This window comes from Ochotona princeps, chromosome 29 (assembly GCF_030435755.1).
Source record: "Ochotona princeps isolate mOchPri1 chromosome 29, mOchPri1.hap1, whole genome shotgun sequence".
Classification (NCBI taxonomy): domain Eukaryota; kingdom Metazoa; phylum Chordata; class Mammalia; order Lagomorpha; family Ochotonidae; genus Ochotona; species Ochotona princeps.
This window is the reverse complement of record NC_080860.1, coordinates 18,591,651-18,613,091: the sequence shown is the minus strand read 5'-3', so window position 1 is coordinate 18,613,091 and position 21,441 is coordinate 18,591,651. Positions and strand designations below refer to the sequence as shown.

The 21,441-nt window shown below is 54.6% G+C and overlaps 1 protein-coding gene across 1 annotated transcript in view; it reads left to right on the top strand.

The window, feature by feature from the left end:
- The first annotated feature begins 915 nt into the window (after window positions 1-915).
- Window positions 916-21,441, top strand: part of BCR (BCR activator of RhoGEF and GTPase) — a 119,655-nt gene continuing 99,129 nt past the window's right edge. Inside the window, exon 1 of the mRNA XM_004592034.2 lies at window positions 916-2,352. Coding sequence (XP_004592091.2) covers window positions 984-2,352 — 1,369 coding nt within the window. The 5' untranslated portion in view covers window positions 916-983. The remainder of the gene's footprint in view (window positions 2,353-21,441) is intronic.

The window sequence follows — 21,441 nt, the reverse complement described above, 5'->3', positions numbered from 1 at the left end:
TCATCCCTGTACAACCCTGGAGCTGCAGGCCTGGGTGGGACCCCCTTCCTCCCCTGGGCCTTGCCCTCGCTGAGTGACCTGGGCCAGCATTCTGAGTGTCCCCAGAGAACTCTCCACACGGGGGTGGAGGTAGGGGGTCTGCGGGGATTCTTGAGGGAACTCAGGCCCAGTGCCGTTTTCCACGCGAGACCTTGGGCTCGGGAGTCGCCGGTCCAGCAGAGCGCGCAGAGTGGGGGGTGGGTGTGTGCGTGTGTGTGTGTGTGTGTGTGTGTGTGTGTGTGTGTGTGTGGAGAGCGCGGCCCCTTTAAGAGGCGCGCCCGGCTCCGTCGGCCGCGCGGCCACCGCCCCCCTCAGCCGGGTCCTCCCCTTCCTGCGGCGCAGCCGAGTGCGGGGCCGGGCGCCGAGTGCGGAGCGGAGCGGCGGGGCCGGGCGGAGCGCGGCGGGGCCGGGCGGGCTGGGCTGCGGGGCGGCGCGGGGAGCGAGGGGCCGCGGAGCGCGCAGGGCCGTCCGTGCGCCCCTGGGCTAAGCGGCCAGCCGGGCCGAGCCCAGGGCGCACGGCCGCCCCGCGCCGCGGAGCCCCGCACACAATAGCGGCGCGCGCAGCCCCGCGCCCTTCCCCCTCAGCTCCTCTTCCTCTCACGCGCGCGCCCCGCCCCCTCCCCCGCGGCGTGTGTCCGTGTGTGTGTGTGTGTGGGGGGTGTGTGTGTGTGTGTTGGGGTGAAGGAAACCGAGCCGGCCGCCTCACCTGCCGCCCGGGAAGGGGCGGGCATTGTTCGCCGGCGCCTTCGCCGCCGCTGCTGCTGCTGCTGCTGCGCGGGGCCATGGGGGCCTCAGGGCGCCCCGGGCCGGGCCTGCCAAGGTGGCCACGGCGCGGCTGAAGCGAGAACCCACCTGACACCCCCAGCACCCACCTCCCCCCGGCACCTCCGGCACCCCCAGCGCTTTGGCTCGTGCCCGTTCGCCGAGGCGCCAGGTGAAGCGCCATGGTGGACCCGGTGGGCTTCGCCGAGGCTTGGAAGGCGCAGTTCCCGGACTCGGAGCCCCCGCGCATGGAGCTGCGCTCGGTGGGCGACATCGAGCAGGAGTTGGAGCGCTGCAAGGCCTCTATCCGGCGCCTGGAGCAGGAGGTCAACCAGGAACGCTTCCGGATGATCTACCTGCAGACGCTGCTGGCCAAAGAGAAGAAAAGCTACGACCGCCAGCGCTGGGGTTTCCGGCGCGCCACGCAACCCCCCGACGGCGCTGCCACCGAGCCTCGCGTCCCCGCGCCACGGCCCCCTCCAGCAGCCGATGGCGCTGACCCCGCGCCGGTCGTGACCACCGCTGCCTCCGCCACCGAGGAGCCCGAGGCTCGGCCCGACGGAGAGGGCTCCCCCGGCGGTGGATGCAAAGCCAGGCCCGCGGCGGCGCCGCGCAGAGCCGGGGCGGCCACTGCGACCACCGCCACCACCAGCAGCAGCACCGCCGACCGGGAAGAGCGTGGGCCCCCCACCAGCGTGGCGGCGCTCCGGTCCAACTTCGAGAGGATCCGCAAGGCAGAGAATGAGAAACCCTTCTATGTGAACGTCGAATTTCACCACGAGCGCGGCCTGGTGAAAGTCAACGACAAGGAGGTCTCGGACCGGATCAGTTCGCTGGGCAGTCAGGCCATGCAGATGGAGCGCAAGAAGGCCCAGCAGGGTGCCGGTCAGGGTCAGGGCCAGGGTCAGGGTGTGGGGGACGCGCTCAAACCTTCCTACCGGGGACGCGCCTCCGAGAGCAGCTGCGGACTGGACGGGGACTACGAGGATGCCGAGTTAAACCCCCGCTTTCTGAAGGACAACCTGATCCAAGCCAACGGCGGCGGCGGCGTTAGGCCCCCGTGGCCACCCCTGGAGTACCAGCCGTACCAGAGCATCTACGTCGGGGGCATGATGGTGGAGGGCAGCGAGGGCAAGGGGCAGCAGCCACCGCCGCTGCTGCTGCGGAGCCAGAGCACGTCGGAACAGGAGAAGCGCCTCACCTGGCCGCGGAGGTCCTACTCCCCACGGAGCTTCGAGGACAGTGGCGGCGGCTACACGCCCGACTGCAGCTCCAATGAAAACCTCACGTCCAGCGAGGAGGACTTCTCCTCCGGCCAGTCCAGCCGCGTGTCCCCGAGCCCCACCACCTACCGCCCGTTCCGGGACAAGAGCCGCTCACCCTCGCAGAACTCACAGCAGTCCTTTGACAGCAGCAGCCCGCCCACGCCGCAGTGCCAGAAGCGGCACCGGCAGTGCCAGGTGGTGGTGGCCGAGGCCACCATCGTGGGCGTCCGCAAGACCGGCCAGATTTGGCCCAGCGATGGAGATAGCACTTTCCATGGAGACCCAGGTGAGTGACCTTGCACCGCATCACCTGGACTGGGCACACTTGCCCCGGTGGTGGAGGAGGAGGGGAGGAGTGTGCTTGGTGCCCCAACCTGTGAACGGGATGGTGGGTGGTGGGGTCAGGGGCACACACGAGGAGGAGTGGCAAGGGAAAGGCAGGGGGCAGATGACTTCCTGTGGTTTCTCACTGACCCTGTGTCCGAGCTACCTCCAGAGCCCCGCTTTTACTGTTTTGCCGAATGGGAAGTCCCCGGTGTTCCAGAAGGGGGTTAGATCAGGCGTGCTATACCAACCAGTGAGTTGTTGGGACACCGATGAGACACACACACACACACACACACACACTCCAGGGGTTAGGTGAGGGGCTGACGCCTCCTTGTTCTGTGATCTTGCCACATGGAGGTGTGGAGGGGACGACGGTACAAAGCTGAGGTTGGTGGGTCTCTACTGCCCTGATGGGCTGCCTTCAGCCACGACTGATGCACCCACATGCAACTCGGGCACCTCCCCCCTCCGCCCCCCCCCCCCCAGCCGCTGTGCCTGTCCTGGGGGGGGTTGTGTGACTGTTTGATGGGCCCCACATGTTTGCTGCTGCTGCCAGTTGTTCCCAGGCTGCGCAAGTGCCAGGTTCGCTGGCTGGCAAGTTGGAGCAGGTGCAGGTAGGCGCTGGGGAGGAAGTGAGGTGACAGGCAGCCGTGACTCAGTGGGCCGTCAAAAAAGAAATCAATGAGAAAATTCTCTCCAGGCTGGAGCCGAGCCACACCCATCTCTGAGCTTGCTGGCTGGGCTGGAAGACTTGCCCCATGGTTTGTGTCACCCACGTTAGGCTCCTCCATGTGTCTGAACCGCTCCCCTGTCCCAGCATTGCAGTCCTAGGCTTTCCACAGGCTGTGATGGATGGCCGTGAGATTAGACCCGTGGCTGGGATAGAGAGAGCGTGTGTGGCTCCAGGGTTGGTGTGAGGCCATGCCAGTCTCGTGGAGTCCTCTCCCTGTTGACCAGTCCTATTTTCTGCTTCGCTGATTGTTTTTTTTTTTTTCCCTCCTGCTTTTCCTGATGGAGTTGCATGCATCTCATTGGTCAGAATCCTGTTGAAACTGACGAGCCTCAGTGTTGGCTCCTGGCCCTCAGTCCTGACTGGTTTAAGGACTTCCAGGTGCTCATGTCACTGCTGTTGATAGCTGGGGTTGGTCCTCGTCATGGGGCTGGGATCTGCTTGCCTAGCCTGGCTGCTTGTTCCTAAGCCCCTGGCCGGGCTGGGTAGGGCTTGGGGGATGGGGAGCAGCCAGCTGTAGGTTTCCCAGGTCCCTAGTCGGGGGCGGAAGGTTTTAGGATTCAGAAGCCTGTTCTGCAGGCACTTCAGGGTCTGGAGGGTTGCCCTGCGGCTGCGCTGGGCACCAGCCTGGTCCGGCCAGAGCTGTCAGCTGGGCAAGCTGGCTTGAACTGGCCTTTGGCGCTGGGGTGCGGGAGATGGTAATTAATGAAGGAGAAAATGAGGGGTTTGCATGTAGACCTGCAGGCTGCAAGGAGTGTAGCTTGTTTGCTGACTGGCTGGCAAATTTTTTTAAAAGATTTATTTATTTATTTATTGTATTGCAAAGTCAGATATACAGAGAGGAAGATCTTTCGTCCAATGATTCACTCCCCAAGTGACTGCAATAACCAGAGCAGAGCTGATCCAAAACCAGGAGCCAGGAACTTCTTCCAGGTCTCCCACATGGATGGGTGCAGAGTCCCAAGGCTTTGGGCCGTCCTCGTCGACTGCTTTCCCAGGCCACAAGTAGGGGGCTGGATGGGAAGCAGGGCCGCTGGGATTAGAACTGGCGGCCTTGTGGGATTACGGCGTGTTCAAGGTGAGGACTTTGGCCACTAGGCTCAGGCTGGCGAATTCTGAGTGTCCTAAAAGTTGGGCCCAGCCATTCCAGCAGGGCCTGGACATATGGTCAAGTGACCCATCCCATCCTCAGACCCCAGGCATGCGTCAGAGCAGGTGGAGACAGGAGTGTGGAGTGAAGAGTGCCTGGTGCCTGCAGTGCCTTGTGGCCGATCCTCAGGGGTTCATTATACAACCTGGACACACGCTGAGGACTTTCCTGGGCCCTGTTTTTTGTTTTTTCCCCCGAATTTAGATTTTTGTTTTTGTTTTTTAACTTTAGGAAGCAGAGACATACTGAGAGAGTTCCTCAGAAGCCAGAGCTGGGCCAGGCCAGTGCTGGAAGCCAAGAATTTCATCCAGGTCTCCCACGTGGATCTAAGTACCTCATCCATCACATGTTGCCTCCCCGGGTGAACAATAGCAGGAAGGTTGGAGTTGGGAATACAGCTGGAAACTCACACCTGGACTTTGCTAGGGAAGGCTGGCATTCCAGGTGGCATTTTAGCTGCTAGGCGAAATGCCTGCCCCGACTTTTTTTTAGAACTTTTTTTTAAAGATTTATTTATTTTTATTGCAAAAACAGATATATATAGAGAGGAGGAGAGATAGAGAGAAAGATCTTCTGTCTGAGGATTCACTCCACAAGTGACTGCAGTGGCCAGTGCTGCGCCGATCCAAAGCCAGGAGTCTGGAGCTCTTCTGGGTCTCCTATGTGGGTGCAGGGTCCCAAGGCTTTGGGCCGTCCTCGACTGCTTTCCCAGACTAGAAGCAGGGAGCTGGATGGGAAACGGAGCTGCTGGGATTAGAACCAGCACTCCTATTGGATCCCTGTGTGTTCAAGGCAAGAACTTTAGCCGCTAGGCCACGGCGTCGGGGCCCAAATAAGCTTTTTAAAATCTGCTTATTTATTTGAAAGTCATGGTTAACAGAGAGACATCTTTTTGCCTGCTCAAATGACCAGAAGAGCAAGGGCTGAGCCAGGCTGAAGCCAGGAACTCTATATCCAAGTTTCCCACGCGGGTGCAGAGGCCTGGGTGCTTGGAGCCATCTTTCACTGCTTTTCCCGGGTGCCTTAAGCCGGGAGCTGGATTGGAGGTGGAGCGGATGGGACTTAAACCGGCCCTCATATACCAGCAATGCTGGCACTGCTCAACCCACTGGAGCACAGTGCTGCCCCCACGATAGTGTTTTAGAACACTTTCAGGTTCACAACAGAACTGGAATTGAAGAAGCAGAGATTCCCGCAGCACCCCAAGCCCCGGCGTGTGTTTATTGCTGTGGATGAACCCGCAGTGACGCAGCATCATCCCCCAGAGTCTGTGGGTTTCATTAGCGTCCACTCCTGCTGTTACACCATCTGTGGGTTTGGGTCCTGTTGCGTTTTCAAATTCCTGTAACAGCTATGTGGCATAGCTGTTAAGACTGCTGCCCGCAATGCCAGCATCCCATATAGATGCCAGTTCAAGTCCCAGCTGTTCCACTTCCCATCCACTTCCCTGCTGATGGTGCCTGAGAAAGCAGTGGAGTATGGCCCCTGCACTCCCATGGGAGACCTGGTTGCTGGCTCAGGCCAGGACTGGCTGGTGTGGCTATTTGGGGAGTAAACCAGTGGATGAAAGATCTCTGCCTTCCCTTCTTACTGGATTTCTGCCTTTCAATTAAATATATCTTAAAACAAACAAAGCACTAAGCCAACACATTGCTAGTTGATTGAGCCCCAGGAGCCTTTAAGCTCCGTGGCCTGCTCCGACGTGCGGCTGTCAGGGGGATCCTGCGCCGCTGGCTTGGCCATCTGTCTCTCTCGGGGCTGTTTACTGATGTTCGGTGGATGGCTGCAGAGCTGGCTGGCCTGAAAAAGGAACAATGTGGGAAATCAGGGTGTGGGGAGGGGGTGGAAGTCACCCTGCTGGCCATGAGGGCTGCCCACGAGGGACGTGGGTGAGGAGTGGGCGGGCTCTCACTGAACTGTACTGTTTAGGAGCTGACAGAATGATGGACAAGAGTAGGAGACTGTGTGTTCAGAAGGGAATGAGATCAGGGAAGCCTCCGGAGGGGGCAGGCCAGGCTCAGGGTGGGGTGTGGAGGCACAGTCACAGTGCAAGTTTTGGAGGGTACCCACCTGTGCCCTCTGTGACCTCTATCCCATCTTTTAAAAGATGTGTTTGGGCCTGAAGTGGTAGCCTAGCAGCTCAAGTCCTTGCCTGAACATGCCCGGATCCCATATGGGTGCTGGTTCTAATCCTGGAGGCCCCGCTTCTCCAGCATCCAGCTCCCTGCTTGTGGCCTAGGGAAGGCAGTTGAGGACGGCCCAAAACCTTGGGACCCTGCACCTGCGTGGGAGACCCAGCGGAAGCTCCTGGCGCTTCTTGAGCCATCATTACCTGCTGATTCTGGGGGGGCGCCCACAAGGGCAGGAAGTTGGAAGAAGGAACAGAACTGGGACGTGAGCCCAGGTACACTGGCATTGGATGGAGGGTGCCGGGATGTTGTCCCAGGCCCCGAGAACTATTTCTTCCTCCAGAATAAAAACCCCTAACTCCCCCATTTTCACTCCCCCTCACCCACGGCAACCACCATTTTTCCATCTCTGTGGGTTTTAACAGTTCTAGATCTTTTGTGTTCAGTGGGACCCTACAGGGTGTCTGGCTTATCTCTCCCTGGGCATAATAGTCTCAAGGTCCCTCTGAGTTCTGGCACGGACAGGCTGCCTCAGTTTACCCACAGCTGCTGGGGCTGAGGCTGAGAGGGCACGCAGGTCAGTTACTGACCACGCCCATCTCCTGCTAATCCCCTCCCTGGGTGTTTGAGGTCCAAGCCTGTGGGTCCCCTCTGCCCTCTGGCAGGTGCCAGGTCCTGAGATGTGGCCCTCAGATCCCGTGTGTGACTATTCCGACTGTTGACACATCTTCGCTGAGCAGCTAATTGGCCCTCTTGGATTCAGCTGATGGGTTGGCGCCGAACAGTCGTGGCTTTGTTGTCCCCCCTCCCCCCCGGGGTGATTGACTGGACCAGCAAGTGGTTTGAATGAGTAAGCCATGGGGCGGCGGGAGGTCTCACACACACACACGCGTGTACACACCACCCCACCCCACACCACACGCACGCACTTTCAGGTTGGCTCTGCAGGCACATCCATGGGATAGAGAATGGAGCTGGCTGGTTCCAATTTGCACGAGGGTTATCCAGCTCAGGAAGGCCGAGTTGTTTTGTAGGAACAGAAGGAAGCATTGTGGAACGTTTCACTAAAGGAGCCAGGAGCTGTGTGGGCTTGAGGGACTCCTGGGCCTGGGACTCTCACACTTACTCATCTGTTGCTTCTGGCTGTGGGAGCCAGTGCTCAAAAGTGTATGTGTGTGTGTGAGAGAGAGATACGGCTGCCCTCGTGAGTGTGTGTGTGTGTGTGAGTGTGTGAGTACTGGCTGCCTTCGCTGTGCTGGTGCAGGTGAGCTGAGAGCCGTGTGCTGGAACCTAGCTGGGGAAGACGTCACAGCAGCGACAGGCCCCGGGCTGCCACTTCCCCGCTGTGGTTTGGGGTCACCGTGAATGGGTCTCCTGGCCAGCTGCTGAGGTTGCGGGGCAATGGCTTTGTGCTCTGGCTGGGTCAGAGCTGGGGGTGGAGAGGATGAGGGTTAGATTAATAATGAACCTGGTCTCTGGCTGAAATGTAACTACTGTGGCTCTCTGTCAGGGTTTTTTCTTTTTCTTTCTTTTTTCTTTTATTCTCTGTCTTTGGAAAAGTGTTGTTGTTTTCATTAAATATGTTGTCCTTGTAGCAGGCAATGAGTTTGTTATTGTCATGTTAAAGACCTCTTAGTTGACATTTTTAAAAGACTTATTTATTGATTTATTTTAAAGATTTATTTTTATTGGAAAGACAGTTATACAGAGAGGAAGATCTTCCATCCGATGATTCACTCCCCAAGTGACCGCAATGACTGGAGCTGATCTGATCCAGAGCCAGGAGCCAGGAACTTCCTCTGGGTCTCCCAAGCGGGTGCAGTGTCCCAAAGCATTGGGCCGTCCTCAACTGCTTTCCCAGGCCACAAGCAGGGAGTAGATGGGAAGTGGGGCTGCCGGGATTAGACCCGGGGACTCATATGGGATCCCAGCGCATGCAAGGCGAGGACTTTAGCCACTAGGCTACCACACTGGACCTGAAAGATATATTATACTTGAAAGTCAGTCATTGGAATGCTGGTTTATTCCTGAAATGACTGTAACAACCAAGGCTGGGCCAGTCCAAAGCTGAGGAGATAGGAGCTGCTTCCAGGTCTCCCATGTGAAGTACAGGGGGCCCAAAACCCAAAACCCAAAACCCAGAGCCATCCCCCATTGCTTTTTCAGTTCGTAAGCAGGAAGCTGGATCAGAAGTGGAACAGCCGGCCTGGTGCAATGGCCTAGTTGGCTAAAGTCTTGGTTTACTCTCCAAATGGCTGCAACAGCCAAGGCTGGGCCAGGCTGAGGTCGGGAGATGGGAACTCAATCCTGATCTCTCACAAGGTGGCAGAGACCCTGATACGTGGGCCACTGATAGCTGCCTTGGCAGGCATGTTAACAGGGAGCAGGAAGACAGGACTCACACCAGCACTGATGCCAACGTCGCAAGTGGCTCTTTATCCGGCTGCACCACAGCCCTGGCTCCCATTTGAACCATTTTAATCATTGGACTATGTATGTCTTTCTTAAGAGCTGTCTCCTAACCAGTGATTCACTCCCTTCAAATGCCCACCCAGCCAGGGTTGGGCCAGACCAAAGTCAGGAGCCAGGAACTGGAATCCCAGCCTAGGTCTCCCCTTGAGTAGCCACGACCCAACTAGTTGAGCCACCTGCTGCCTCCCAGGACGCGCCTTGGCAGGCAGCTGGAGTCAAGGGCTCAGCTGGTTTGGAAGCCAGGGTCTCTGGTGTGGGGTGGCGATGCCTTCCCTTTAAGGCCAAGCACCTAACTCTAGTTGTTGTTTTTATTTAAATATTTTACCTGAAAGGCAGAGTTACACACACACAGAGGGGTGTCTTCTATCTGCTGATTCACTCCCCATATGGCTACAACAGTCAGTGCTTGGCCAGAAGCCTCGAACTCCCTCTGGGTCACCTTTGTGGGTGCAGGGGCCGAAGTACTTGGGCCGTCTTCCCCAGCTTTCCCAGCACAGTAGCAGGGAGCTGAATTGGAAGTGAAACAGCTAGAACTTGAAGTGGTACTCTGATGTGGGATGCTGGCCTTGGCGGACAGCTGGTTAACTTGCTGTGCCCCAATGCTACCCCCACCCCCGCTAATTATTGTTAATGTATAGTTCAGGGGCAGTAAATACAAGAATACTTTAGAAACTTTATGGACAAATGGAAATTAAAAGATAAGTTCATTTTAGGCCCAAGAGAAAGGGGAACTCAGTGCATAGTTTTTTAATGTATAATATGCATTTTCATAAATGTTTCGAAAACACTCCGTGTATATCATTGTCATGCAAATGTCCCCAGCATCTACCTCTGGAACTTTTATCTTTCCAAACTGAAGCATCATACTCTTCAAAGTATTTATTTATTTTAAAGATTTATGTATTTTTTTAATTGCAAAGTTATATATAAAGAGTAGAGGATAGATAAAAAGATCTTTCATCTGAATATTCACTCTCTAAGCGGCCACAACGGCCGAAGCTGAGCCTATCTGAAGCTAGGTGCCAGGAGCCTCTTCTGGGTCTCCTATGTGGGTGCAGGGTCCCAAGGCTTTGGGCCGTCCTCGACTGCTTTCTCAGGCCACAAGCAGGGAGCTGGATGGGAAGTGGAGCAGCCGGGACTTGAACCGACACCTCTGTGGAATGCTGGTATTGCAGGTGGTAGCTTTAACTGCTGTATCAGAATGCTGCCCCCTTCCTTTCTTTAACCACCTCTGCCCCCTTCAGTCCCTCTGAGGTGTACCTGGTTGCGTCCAGATGTCTCCTTGCAAATGTGCCCTGCCTTTGTCTTTCAAAAACCAACAAATGAAACAACCTATCTGATGTCTCCATGCCTCCCCCTGACTGCCCCTCTTCCCTGTGCAGCTGCTTCCTGTCAGTCCTCCATGTGGCTTCCGACTTCAGGGTGAGGCCGTGTTCAAGACTGGGGAGTCTGTCCGGCCCCCACTGTCCCCTAGAACTTGCTCCACCCTCTGGGCCCCTGTGATGATGGCCGCGTTCCTGAGCTCACCACCGGTGGCGTGGGCACTGGGGGCTGTGGAGAGGGTTGCAGGCACCATGGCATTCTTTCTGTCCGTGTTCATTGCCTGTCTGGTTCTGGCTACTCTAACAAAACACCTCCAGCTGAGTATCTCCCAAACCTCAGAAGTTCATGGCTCATAGTCACAGAGGCTGAGATAACCAAGATGAGGATTTGAGCAGGCTGTGTGTGGCATCTGATAAGGAGAAAGAGAGCCAGGGCTGGGCAGCTCCCTCAGGCCTTTTGTGGGGTGTTCATCCGCCTCTGGGGGAACTCTGCCGTGCTGACCTCAGTTTGGAAGGGAGGTGACACTGTCTGGGAAGCGATAGTAGATTCCCTGGGGCTTGATGACCCAGGGACACTTTGGTGGCTTTGGGTATTTATTACCGGATTTTTTTTTTTTTTTAATGCAGTACTATGTAGAAAGAAGAGGCAGGCAGAGAGAGAGAGCTGCTGGTTCACTCCCCAAATAGTTGGAATGATGGAAGCTGAGCAGGTCCAGAGCCAAGAACTAGGAGCTTCTTCTGGGTCTCCATGGGTGCAGGGGTCCAAGCACCTGGGCCATCCTCTCCTGCTTTCTCAGGCACATTAGCAGGGAGCTGGCTCAGAAGCAGAGCAGCTGGGACTCCAACTGATGCCCATATGGGATGCAGGTAGCATTGTAGGCAAAGGCTTAATTTTAATTTGCTGCACCAAAGTGTTGCCCCTACCCATGCCCTATTTAACCTCAGGGAGCTTCTGGAATCCCCAGGCTAGAAGCCTGCAAATGAGCTGCCTTGGCTGGGCTCCATTTCAGCCACGACCACCTTGCAAAAACGACTGTGGTCCCGGAGGAAGCCCAGCTCATGGTGCCCAAGGGAGGAACACCAGGTGGCAAAGGTTACAGGCATGGTGCCGGCCCAGGGGCACCCCCATCCTTGTTGTGAACTCATCATTCGTTGGCAGAGGCTGTATGACCTTCCCTAGGCCCTCAAAGCCTTCTTGTGAAGTGGCTGGAGCGAGTCGATTATCATAATTATAGGTTGTCCTCTGTCCGTGGCTTGAGGGGGTGTGAGACCAATACAGACCTGGAATAACCAGGTCAAGGTCAGGGCCAGAGCTGCTTCCCTCATGCGAGGGGCCCAGGCCAACTCCCTTGAGGTCCCCTGGCTTGGCCAACTCATGCTGTGCACCTGCTATGCTAGGCAGAGCTGCACTAAGTGGACTGGTTAGAACCTCACCAAAGGAGGTCCCTTTCAGTGTGGTGGGAAGACAGCCATTGAGGCTAGTGCCACGGCAGGTCATCTGGTCCCAGACTCCAGGCAGGTATCTGAAGGTGTCACCATCTAGGGACCCCGTCTGTCTCCCCTCTCTTACTTTATACATTTCCATGACTGTCCTGGAGGGGCCTCCAGTGAAGTGGTGTGGGAAGGGGCCTTCAAAAAGGAGACAGGCTGCCCATCCATCCACCCACCATTCCTATGTGTCCATCCAAGGGCTGCTTGTTCCCTAAGAGGTTCATGAGTTAGAGGGTTAGTCCCCAGGTGGCAATTTCAAGCAGTTCTGGAACCTTTAAGAGCCACGAGCCTCATGGAAGGGTATCCAGATTATCAGGGCTTCACCATCTAGAGGGATACTTGCAGAAGTGGGTTGTTAGAAGTGTGCCTGTGGTTCGTGTCCTTGCTGTTCCACTTCTGATCCAGTTTCTATCTAATAGTGTGGGAGAAGCAGTGGAGAATGGCATGATACCCATGTGGGAGACCTGGATGAAGCTACTGGCTTCAGAAGCCTGGCCTAGTGCTGGCCATGATGGCCATGTGGGGAGTGAACCAGTGGATGGAAGAGCTCTCTCTGGGTCACTTTCTTTTTGAAATTCCAAAACAAATGAATACATTTTAAGGGGGAAAAAAAAAGAAAGCGTAAGAGAGGAGTTGAGACATCTTGCAGCTGTTCCCTAGCCTTGGTGTGTTGTGATGGCAACACCAGATGAACTGGGACGGGCTGTAACCACTGATGGTGTTCCAGCATGAGTGGATTCTGGGGGGTGCGGTGGCACGAGACCCTGGCTGGATGCCACATACATGGAGGCCAGGCACATGGCCCAGGGAGCACAGGGGAGGGGACCGCCCTGGGGGATGCTGGTAGAAGAGGGGAAATCTTAGTTTGGCAGCCACAGCAGGTGGAGAGTGGCCAGGGCGTGAGAGGTGGGGTCCTCACACAAGCTGCTGACAGCCAGTGGCGTGCAGTGTGGTGGGAAACAGATCCTGTGTACATCCCATGGCATTGGGGAACGTTCCAGAAGGGTTGTTTATGGACCGGGGCTGGGGAAGGAAGGCAGACCTTATAGGTGAAGAGCTGCCCCCACTCAGGAGTTCTGGATCTTTTGACCCTATGCAGGGCTAGAGGGAAGGACTCTTACCCCAGCCTCCACTTGGGTGTATGTTGGGTGAGTGTGTATGTGTGTGTGTTTGTACCAGAGGCATGTGTGGCCTCCTGTCTGATCTGATGGAGACTTTCTTCCCCTTGCGTCTGGCACCAGGTGATTGGATGCCACTTGACAAGAAATGGTAAGGAGAAACGGGTAATTCAGCAGGGACGGACCTTGTGTAATCCTGCCAGGGCCTAGAGGGTCTGCCATGAACTTCACCTTCCTCTGTTTTCTCCTGGTTCTTAGAGCCTCCCAGGAGGAGTAGAGTTCTCACATTTTGTTTATTTTTGTTTGAAAGACAGCGTTACAGAGAGATGGAGAGATAGAAAGGAGATCTGAAGGTTTACTCTCCGAATGACCCCAGCGACTGCGCTGTCCAAAGGCAGGATCCAGGAGTTTCTTCCGGGTTTCCTGCATGGGTACTGGCTCTAAACATTGGAACCATCCTATGCTGCTTTCCTAGGATTGTTAGCAGGAAACTGGGTCGGAAGTAGAGCAGCTAGGACTCAAACCTGTGCCCACATGGGGTGCTGGTGTCACAAACGGGTGCTTTGCTTGCTATGCTACAGCACAAGGCCCTTGTTCGCATGTTTTAAAGGCATGTGATAGGATGAGTGTTGGGGTCTCCCACCCTCCCCTGCCCCCTACCCATTCAATAGCCTGTGTTGAAATCCTGCTCCCCAACAAGGGAATGGTATTAGGCAGTGGACCCTTTAAAGGGAGAAGGGGGAATAATTAGGCCATGAGATGAGTGGGATTATAGTGTCCTTAGAAGAGGGCCCGGAGAGTTCCCTCCTCCCCTGCTGCACAATGACACCTGCGAACCAGGAAGGAGACCTTCACCGGACACCCAGGCTGCCGGTGCTTTGATCTTGAACTTTCCGGCCTCCGGAACTGCAGGCAGACAGTTTCTGCTGTTTATGGGCAGCTGATCTGTTTGTTAGCTTTTTGTTTCAAAGGTAGAGTTACAGACGAAGAAACAGAGCTTTTCATCCCATGGCTCACTTCCCTGATAGCTGTGACAGCCAGAGCTGTTTGGTCTGAAGCCAGGAGCTTCTTCTAGGTCTCCTATGTGGGTGCAGGGGTCCCCAAGTACTTGGGCCATCCTCTGCTGCTTTTCCTGGTGCATTAGCAGAGAGATGGATTGGAAGTGGAGCAGCTGGGACTTGAACCGGAGTTCATGTGGTATATTAGCACCATAGGTGGTGGCTTAGTATGCCATGCTGTGGTGCTGGCCCTGGTCTATATATGGTGTTTTCTCAAAGCAACCCGAAAGGACTTGGGTAAGAGACCACCCATGTTTCCCTGTATTGTGGCTCCTGAATGGACAGCAGCCATCCTGAATTGACACCATTTCTTGCCGTCAAGCCTTAGGTGGATCAGCCCAGGGCAGGGTGGCCTTGTCCTCTTCAGGATAGCCTTTTGGCCCCCCTCCCTGTGTCCTCTGGCCCTTGTGGGGGGGCGGGAAGAACAGGGAAAAAGAAAGGCTTGTGGGTTTTTCTCCTGAAGTTCGGGGAGGAAAGACTCCTTCAGGCTGACCGTGAGGGTCCCGGTGGACAGGTGCAAGCCACGGCCTTTCTGGAGGGGGGAAGGAGGAGAGGGAATGTTGCTAGGACGTTAATCATCCAAGCTTCTCTCACTTAGAGGGAGGGTTTCCAGGTCCATCCTCCCCATAGTCCCTGTTGCACCATTATCCCTTTATTTGTTTTTATTGGAAAGGCACAGAGAGAAGCAGAAACAGATCTTCTGTCTGCTGATTCACTCCCCAAATGGCCACAATGGCTGCAGCAGAGCTGATCAGAAGCTGGGAGCCAGGAGCTTTGTCTGGGTCTCCCATGTGGGTGCAGGGTCTCAAGACTTTGGGCCGTCCTCGACTGCTTTCCCAGGCCACAAGCAGGGAGCTGGATGGGAAGTAGAACAGCTGGGATATAAACCGGTGCCCATAGGGATCTCGGTGCGTTCAGGGAGAGTATTTAGCCATTGAAGTATTGCATTGGGCCCACAATCACCCCTTCTTGTGGTTGAGTAATACCTGAGTGTGTGTTTCTGCAGACAGATGACTGGGCCTTCCCCTGGGTTTTGAGGCCTTAAGGTACCTACTCTGCAGGCTCACAGGGAGACCCCCGTCAGCCATGTCTGCGACTCATGCACGCAGCCTGAGGGGCTGTGCATGGAAGTTCCATGGGAAGGGTGGAGCCCCCTGTTGACCTGGGCTTTGGGAAGGGCCCCGGGGTAGGCCAGGTGGGGTGTGGGAAAACTGGGAGCCAAGTGACAGGGAAGACTTTTGTGGGGGTGGCTGAACTGGTTTCCTTCTGCAGCTGCCAGCTGGGTGACTGCTACCTCAGGGCCCAGCCTGCAGGACCTGCCTGCCAGGAGCATGACGTGCCTGGAGGGCTATGGTCTTCCCCTGGCCCTTTAAGAAATGTTTTGATTGACACCTACCTAGTACCTGTCCATTAGTTATGGAGTGTATCACCTGATGTGATTCATGTACTTACTAGGTAATGATCAGTGCAGGGTAGTTGGCATGTCCATGACCTTACTTATTAAATGGTAGAGGGACAGAGAGATGTCCCTTCTGCTGGATATGGCCAAAATTGGGCTCCCGGAAGTCAATGTAGGGTCTGCTTGAGTGGTCATAGGGATCCAGCTAGGTCTAAGCCGTCACCTGCTGCTGTTGCTTTCCAGGGTCTGCATGAGCAGGCAGCTGGCTCAGGCACTCTGCTACCCTGAGTGATATTCTAATCGCTGTGCCAGGCGCCCACCCGTGCTTTCTCCATGGAAACACACTCTCAACAATACTGGTCTGGCTGTGCCTGGCTGATTTCACCAAGCACAGTGGTGACCGAATTTTCTCCTCCTACCATTTTGGGCCTTACTGGACAGTGGGCACCAGTACCACTGAGCTGTCTGTTGCAAACATGGCTTCTTTGCAGGGCTCCTATTGGAGGAGCTGGTGGGCGCCTTCCTTCCCTTTGTCCCCCCCACCCTCTGAAGCCCCTGCAAGTGTCAGAGTGTCAGGCACAAGGCTCAGGGTCATCTTTGACCTGTGGCCCATCCTGGCCTCAGGTGGAGCAACATGTGGCATCAACAGTGCCTGTGGCTGCCTCCCCAGCTACCCTGAGCCATGTGTGCAGAACACATTACACAGAACTTACCATCTTAGTTTGTGAGTGTCCCATTCAGCAATGTTGAATATTCAGAATGTGTGTGTGTTTTAAAGATTCATTTATTTTTATTGGAAAAGCGAAGAGAGAAGGAGAGACAGAGAAATCTTCCAACTACTGATTCACTCCCAGATGGCCGCAGTGGCCAGAGTTGAGCTCAAGCTGGGAGCAGAAGCTTCTTCTGGGTCTACCATATGGGTGCAGGGTCCCAAGGCTTTGGGTTATCCTCCGCTGATTGAAAATGGAGCAACCAGGGTTTAGAACCATTGCCCATAGAAGTTGCTGTCGCTTTCAGGTGGAGGTCAGCCTATGCCACCATGCCAGCCCTAAGATTTACTTCTTTTTTTTGTTTGTTTGTTTTTGTTTTTGTTTTTGAAAGGCAAAGCTACAGTGGGAGAAGGAAAGTCTTCTATCTGTGGTTCACTTGCTAAATGGCTTAAATGGCTGGCACTCGATCAGGCTGAAGCCAGGAGTCAGGAGCTGCTTCTGGGTCTCCCATGTGGGTACAGGTTCCCAAAGACATAAGCCATCTTTCTGCTTTCCCAGACCATAATAAGCAGGGAGCTGGAAGGGGAGTGGAGCAGCCAGGACTCAAACTGGTGTCCATATGGGATGCTGGCTCTTGCAGGTGGAGGATTAGCCTGTTTAGGCACTGCAGCAGTTTCGCTTCTCCCCACCCCACCTCCCGCTTTTTTTTTTTCCCACATGGAGTTCTATTCCAATGCTTTACTCCTCTCCTCAAAAGGCTGGAACTGCATCAGGCTGAAGCAAGGAGCCAGAAACACAATGGAAATCAGCTACATGGGTATTAGGCTCAAGTGCTGGAGCCATCCATCCAGGTCTGCCAGCTATACTTTCAGACCAGGGATGGTCTCCCAAAGAAACTGTTGAATTTATCTGGACAACAAGATGCTGGACTCTATGCAGAATATCATCCCCTCCAATGTAAAGCCACAACACATCAACAACAATTTACAACATCAGGCTTCAGTTTTTTATGTCCACGGGCCAGTTGACAGCCCTGCCCTGTCAAGCAGGATCTAGAAGATCCACCAAAGACAGAGGGGACTTGGCCACAAAGGATGTTCAGAAAGGAGCAAGAAAACTTTCATTTTCTGCTACCCTCAGCCCTCCATGGAGAGAAGGGTGGAGGTCAAGGGATCAGGGCATCCCTCACCCTTGCAGGGGCAACCCCAATAGCACTGGGAGCAGGCTCCCTTGCTGGCTGGTTTCTGAGACACTTGCATGAGGAGCCCCCAAGCTTCCAGTGCAGCCGGAACAAAGCGTCCCCTCCTGAGACAGGCCAAGTCTCAGCCCCATTAACCTTCGGGGACTTCCTGGCCAGAGTTTCTGAAACCTGAGACTGCAGGCTGGCATAGCAGGATAAACAAACAATTCCAGGAGGCTCGGGAGGGCCTTTGGCACAGGAGTGCCATGCTAGGGTACCAGGGTTTGGGAATCTGGCTCCAAACACCAACTTCAGCTTCCTGACAATATGGACCTTGATGGATGGCAATAGGGACTCAAGCCAGTAACCCTGTGGAATGCTCATGTCGCTTAACCTGCTGCGCCATAATGCTGGCACCCCCATGAGCTTCATTTTTAAAGGACCACATTATTGCTGTGTAACAGAATTGTGGTTTATTGAGTTTCATTGGGCATTTTGGAGGGCTACTGTATGTAGTTGGTTATTACAATGTTTCCATTGTCATTTTTTTTTTCTAAAGAGCTCTCTTGAGTTACAATTCACATGGCATACAATTTGCTTGTTTAAAGTGTGTAATTCGGCTTTTGGTTTATTACATTATGATTTTTACGTTTGAAAACAAAAACAGTGCTCGTTTCAGCAGCACATACACTAAAACATAAAAATAGCAGATGTGCCATTGTAACTTTTTAAAATTAAGTTACCATTTTTAAGAAGATTTATTTATTTATTTATTTATTTTCATTACAAAGTCAGATATGCAGAGAGGAGGAGAGACAGAGAGGAAGATCTTCCGTCCAATGATTCACTCCCCAAGTGAGTGCAACGGCCAGTGTGCTATGCCGATCCGAAGCCAAGAACCAGGAACTTCCTCCAGGTCTGCCACACGGGTGCAGGATCCCAAAGCATTGGGCTATCCTGGACTGCCTTCCCAGGCTGCAAGTAGAAAGTTGGATGGGGAAGTGGAGCTGCCAGGATTAGAACCAGCGCCCATATGGGATCCCGGTGTGTTCAAGGTGAGGATTTTAGCCACTAGGCCACACTGCCGGGCTGAAGTTACTATTTTTTGTTTTTTAGATGTATTTATTTATTTGAAAGGCAAATTGGCAGGGAGGTAGAGAGAGAGAAGGGGAGGTTCATCTTCTATGTCTTGGTTCACTCCCCAGATGCCCTCAGCTGTTGAGGCTAGCCCAGGCTGAAGCCAGGCTGAGCCTGCAACTCCAGCTGGGTCTCCCAAGTGGGTGGCAGGGGTCCAAGGACTTACGCCATCTTCTCCCAACTGCCCTGTGTTCTACGTGAGCTGGATTGGAAGTGGAGCCGCCTGCACTGCAGCTCGAGTCCCTCTCAAATAATCAGTTGCCATAAAACGATTACATGACAAGCAGTTTTCCGTTGTAGCCATTTTCTGGTGTACCGATGCGGGTGCTGGTGAGCCCGTTCCCATTGGTGAGCAGCTGCCGTCCCCACCCTCTATCTCCGGAACTTTCCTCCTCTTACAAAACAGAGACCCTGTCTGTTACTCCCTGCTCTGTGTGCCAGCCCCAGGGCTGTCGCACAGGGCTTTGTCTCTCTGAGGCTGATGACATGCGCGTCCCCTGGAAGTATTGTAGCTCAGTGGTTGTGTCCTTTGATGCCTGACTGATTTGACTGGGCTTACTGTTCTCAGCCCTCTTCCGAATTTCCTTCTTAGGGTTGAATGATAACCCATTGTTGGATGTGCCACATCCTGTCGTTGGGTCATCTTAATCTTTTTTTAAGATTTATTTTTATTTGAAAGAGTTACAGAGAGGAGAGAGACAGAAACAGAGAGAGATCTTTCATCCACTGTTTTACTCCCCAGGTGGCTGCAACAGTGAAGGCTGGGCCAGTCCGAAGCCAGTCCCCCACCACATGGGTACAGGAACCCTAGGACTTGGGCCGTCCTCCTTTAGGCACATTAGCAGGGAGCTGATTATTGGGAGTTTCCCTTGCGTCTGGGATTTCGTGGGTCCACTCTAAATTTGGGAAGCTCCCTGTTATCCCTATGTGGGTCTTTTTATTATTATTATTTTAAGGTTTGTTTATGTTATTGGAAAGGCAGATTTATAGAGAAAAGGAGAGATAGAAAGATCTTCATCTGCAGGTTCAATCGCCAAATGGCCACAATAGCCAGAAATGAGCCAATCCGAAGCCGGGAGCCAGGAGCTTCTTCTAGGTCTCCCATGCAGGTGCGAGGTTCCAAGGCTTTGGACCATCCTCTGCTGCTTTCCCAGGCTACAAGCAGGGAGCTGGATGGGAAGTAGAACAGCTGGGACTCAAACTGGCACCCATATGGGATGCTGGCTCTTGCAGGTAGAGGATTAATCAGTTCAGCCATTGTGCTGGTCCCAACACTTAGGTTCCTTATCAGCCCACAGTCCTTGGGTGCCAAAGAACTGGCCATCCCCTTGTTGGTTGGGGAAACTTAACTTCCTGCTTCCCTGGACTGTTTAAAATTGAATCTGGCTTCAGAAGATATAACCCCCACCAGCAACACTGCCCCCCACTGACTTCCTTTATGTGTGTGGTGGTCAGGTTGGCCTGGTGGGATTGTCCAGTGTATTCTGGCTCGTGGAGTTCCAGCTTGGCTTTTGCTGCGGCTCCCAGGGAGAAAGCGGCCGGAGTGGGAGAAGGAAGGACTTTTCCAAACTGGGGGAGGAGGGACTGGCACAGCGCTGTGTGGACAAAGCAGTGGGCCAGAGTGCCACAGCGCCAGTCAGGACAAACCCAGCCCCGGTGCATGGTGACTTGAAGTCAGGTGCACTGGTTGTTCGAGAGTTGATTCCAGCCAGGCCTGCGGAGGGACGGACAGACTGTGTTTAGGGAGGGCAGCCTGGGATCCTGGAGAAGAGACACGTGTCCAGCCCTGAGCAGCTCTGTCCAGCCATGGGAGAGCTTTACTTTCTGGGCCATTGGTCCTTGTTCCTGGCTGCAGCTTGAAGTGCCGGACCCCACACTTGGCTGCTTCTGTCATCCTATAGGCTTGCGATTCTAACCAGAAGTTTAGAGTCATGTGTCTTTGACGTTCATTTGTAGCAGATTACCTGGGAGCCCTGTGTGGGCAGGTCTGTCTCCTTCTGCAGGGTTCCTCCTTGTATCTGGCTTTCTTTCTGAGATCTGGAGAAGCGTCCAAGGTGGGTTAAGAAGTAGAGCGAGGGCTCTGCTGCCCAATTGGCTGTCATTGTTGCTGTCTTTTCTCACTACCCGGAGAGGTGGGACAGGCATTGGCAGAGTCTCAGCAGGTGTTGCCTGGCGGTAGGGGAGATCCGGATGTCAGTGTGTATTGGAGGGATGGGGGTGAGGGCAGCTTGCAGGGTGTCTGCCAGGTTGAAGGTGATGGTGTCCCAAACAGGTGGCCTGGTCATGTTCACCTGGCGTCTTGCCAGCCACAGGGCAGCCCTGCACAGCTGGGATGTGGTGCTGAGGCCAGCATTAAGAAATGAGTCGGGCCTGGATGCCCGGCGGCCCTGTCTTTACATGCCCTGGGTACTTGGAAGCTACTGTTAACATTTGCCATGGATGGGTAACCTGCCCCCTCCATCACCCCCCACGCCCCAGTCTGCTGTTCTGAGCACTAGGGTCCCACCTGGGATCAGAATCCCAGCCCTGCCGAGGAAGCTGTCTGAGTTCGACTTTGCTGAGCAATCTTGGGGCCAGCTGGAGAGGCGACAAGCTTGAGGCTGAGCTGACCCGGCCTTGGGATGGGCTGGTCAGGCTGGAGGACGTGAGGACAGGAGGAACGGCAAGCTGAGCATCTGCACTCCCTGGAGCGTGGATGCACCCACGCCAAGTCCGTACCCTGCACCTCCCTCCAGAATGTTCCATGGGATGACACCCCCTCTCCCAGGACCCCACTCCCTAAATTTGCCTGTGTTCCTTCCCTGGCAGTCCTGTGGGGAGAGAGGACCCCTCCCTTTACTGGAATCTTGCACTTGAATTTAGCTTTTGCTTGGAGATGGGTTCCCAGGTACCCTCTGGGACCTCAGCCTCTCCCTCTCCACTCAGGCAGGGAGTGATGTGGCCATGGCCCCCTCCCCTGAGGAGCTGATGGCTGGGTCGTAAGAAGGGTAATAAGCCCCCACGATAGAGACTGGAGTCCCAGCATTTTCTTTTTGTTCAAAAATTTGTTTATTTGAATGAGTCATAGGGAAAGAGGGAGAGACAGAGAGAGAGATCTTCCTTCCTGCTGGTTCACTTACATAATGGCGAGGGCTGGGCCAGGCGAAAGCCGA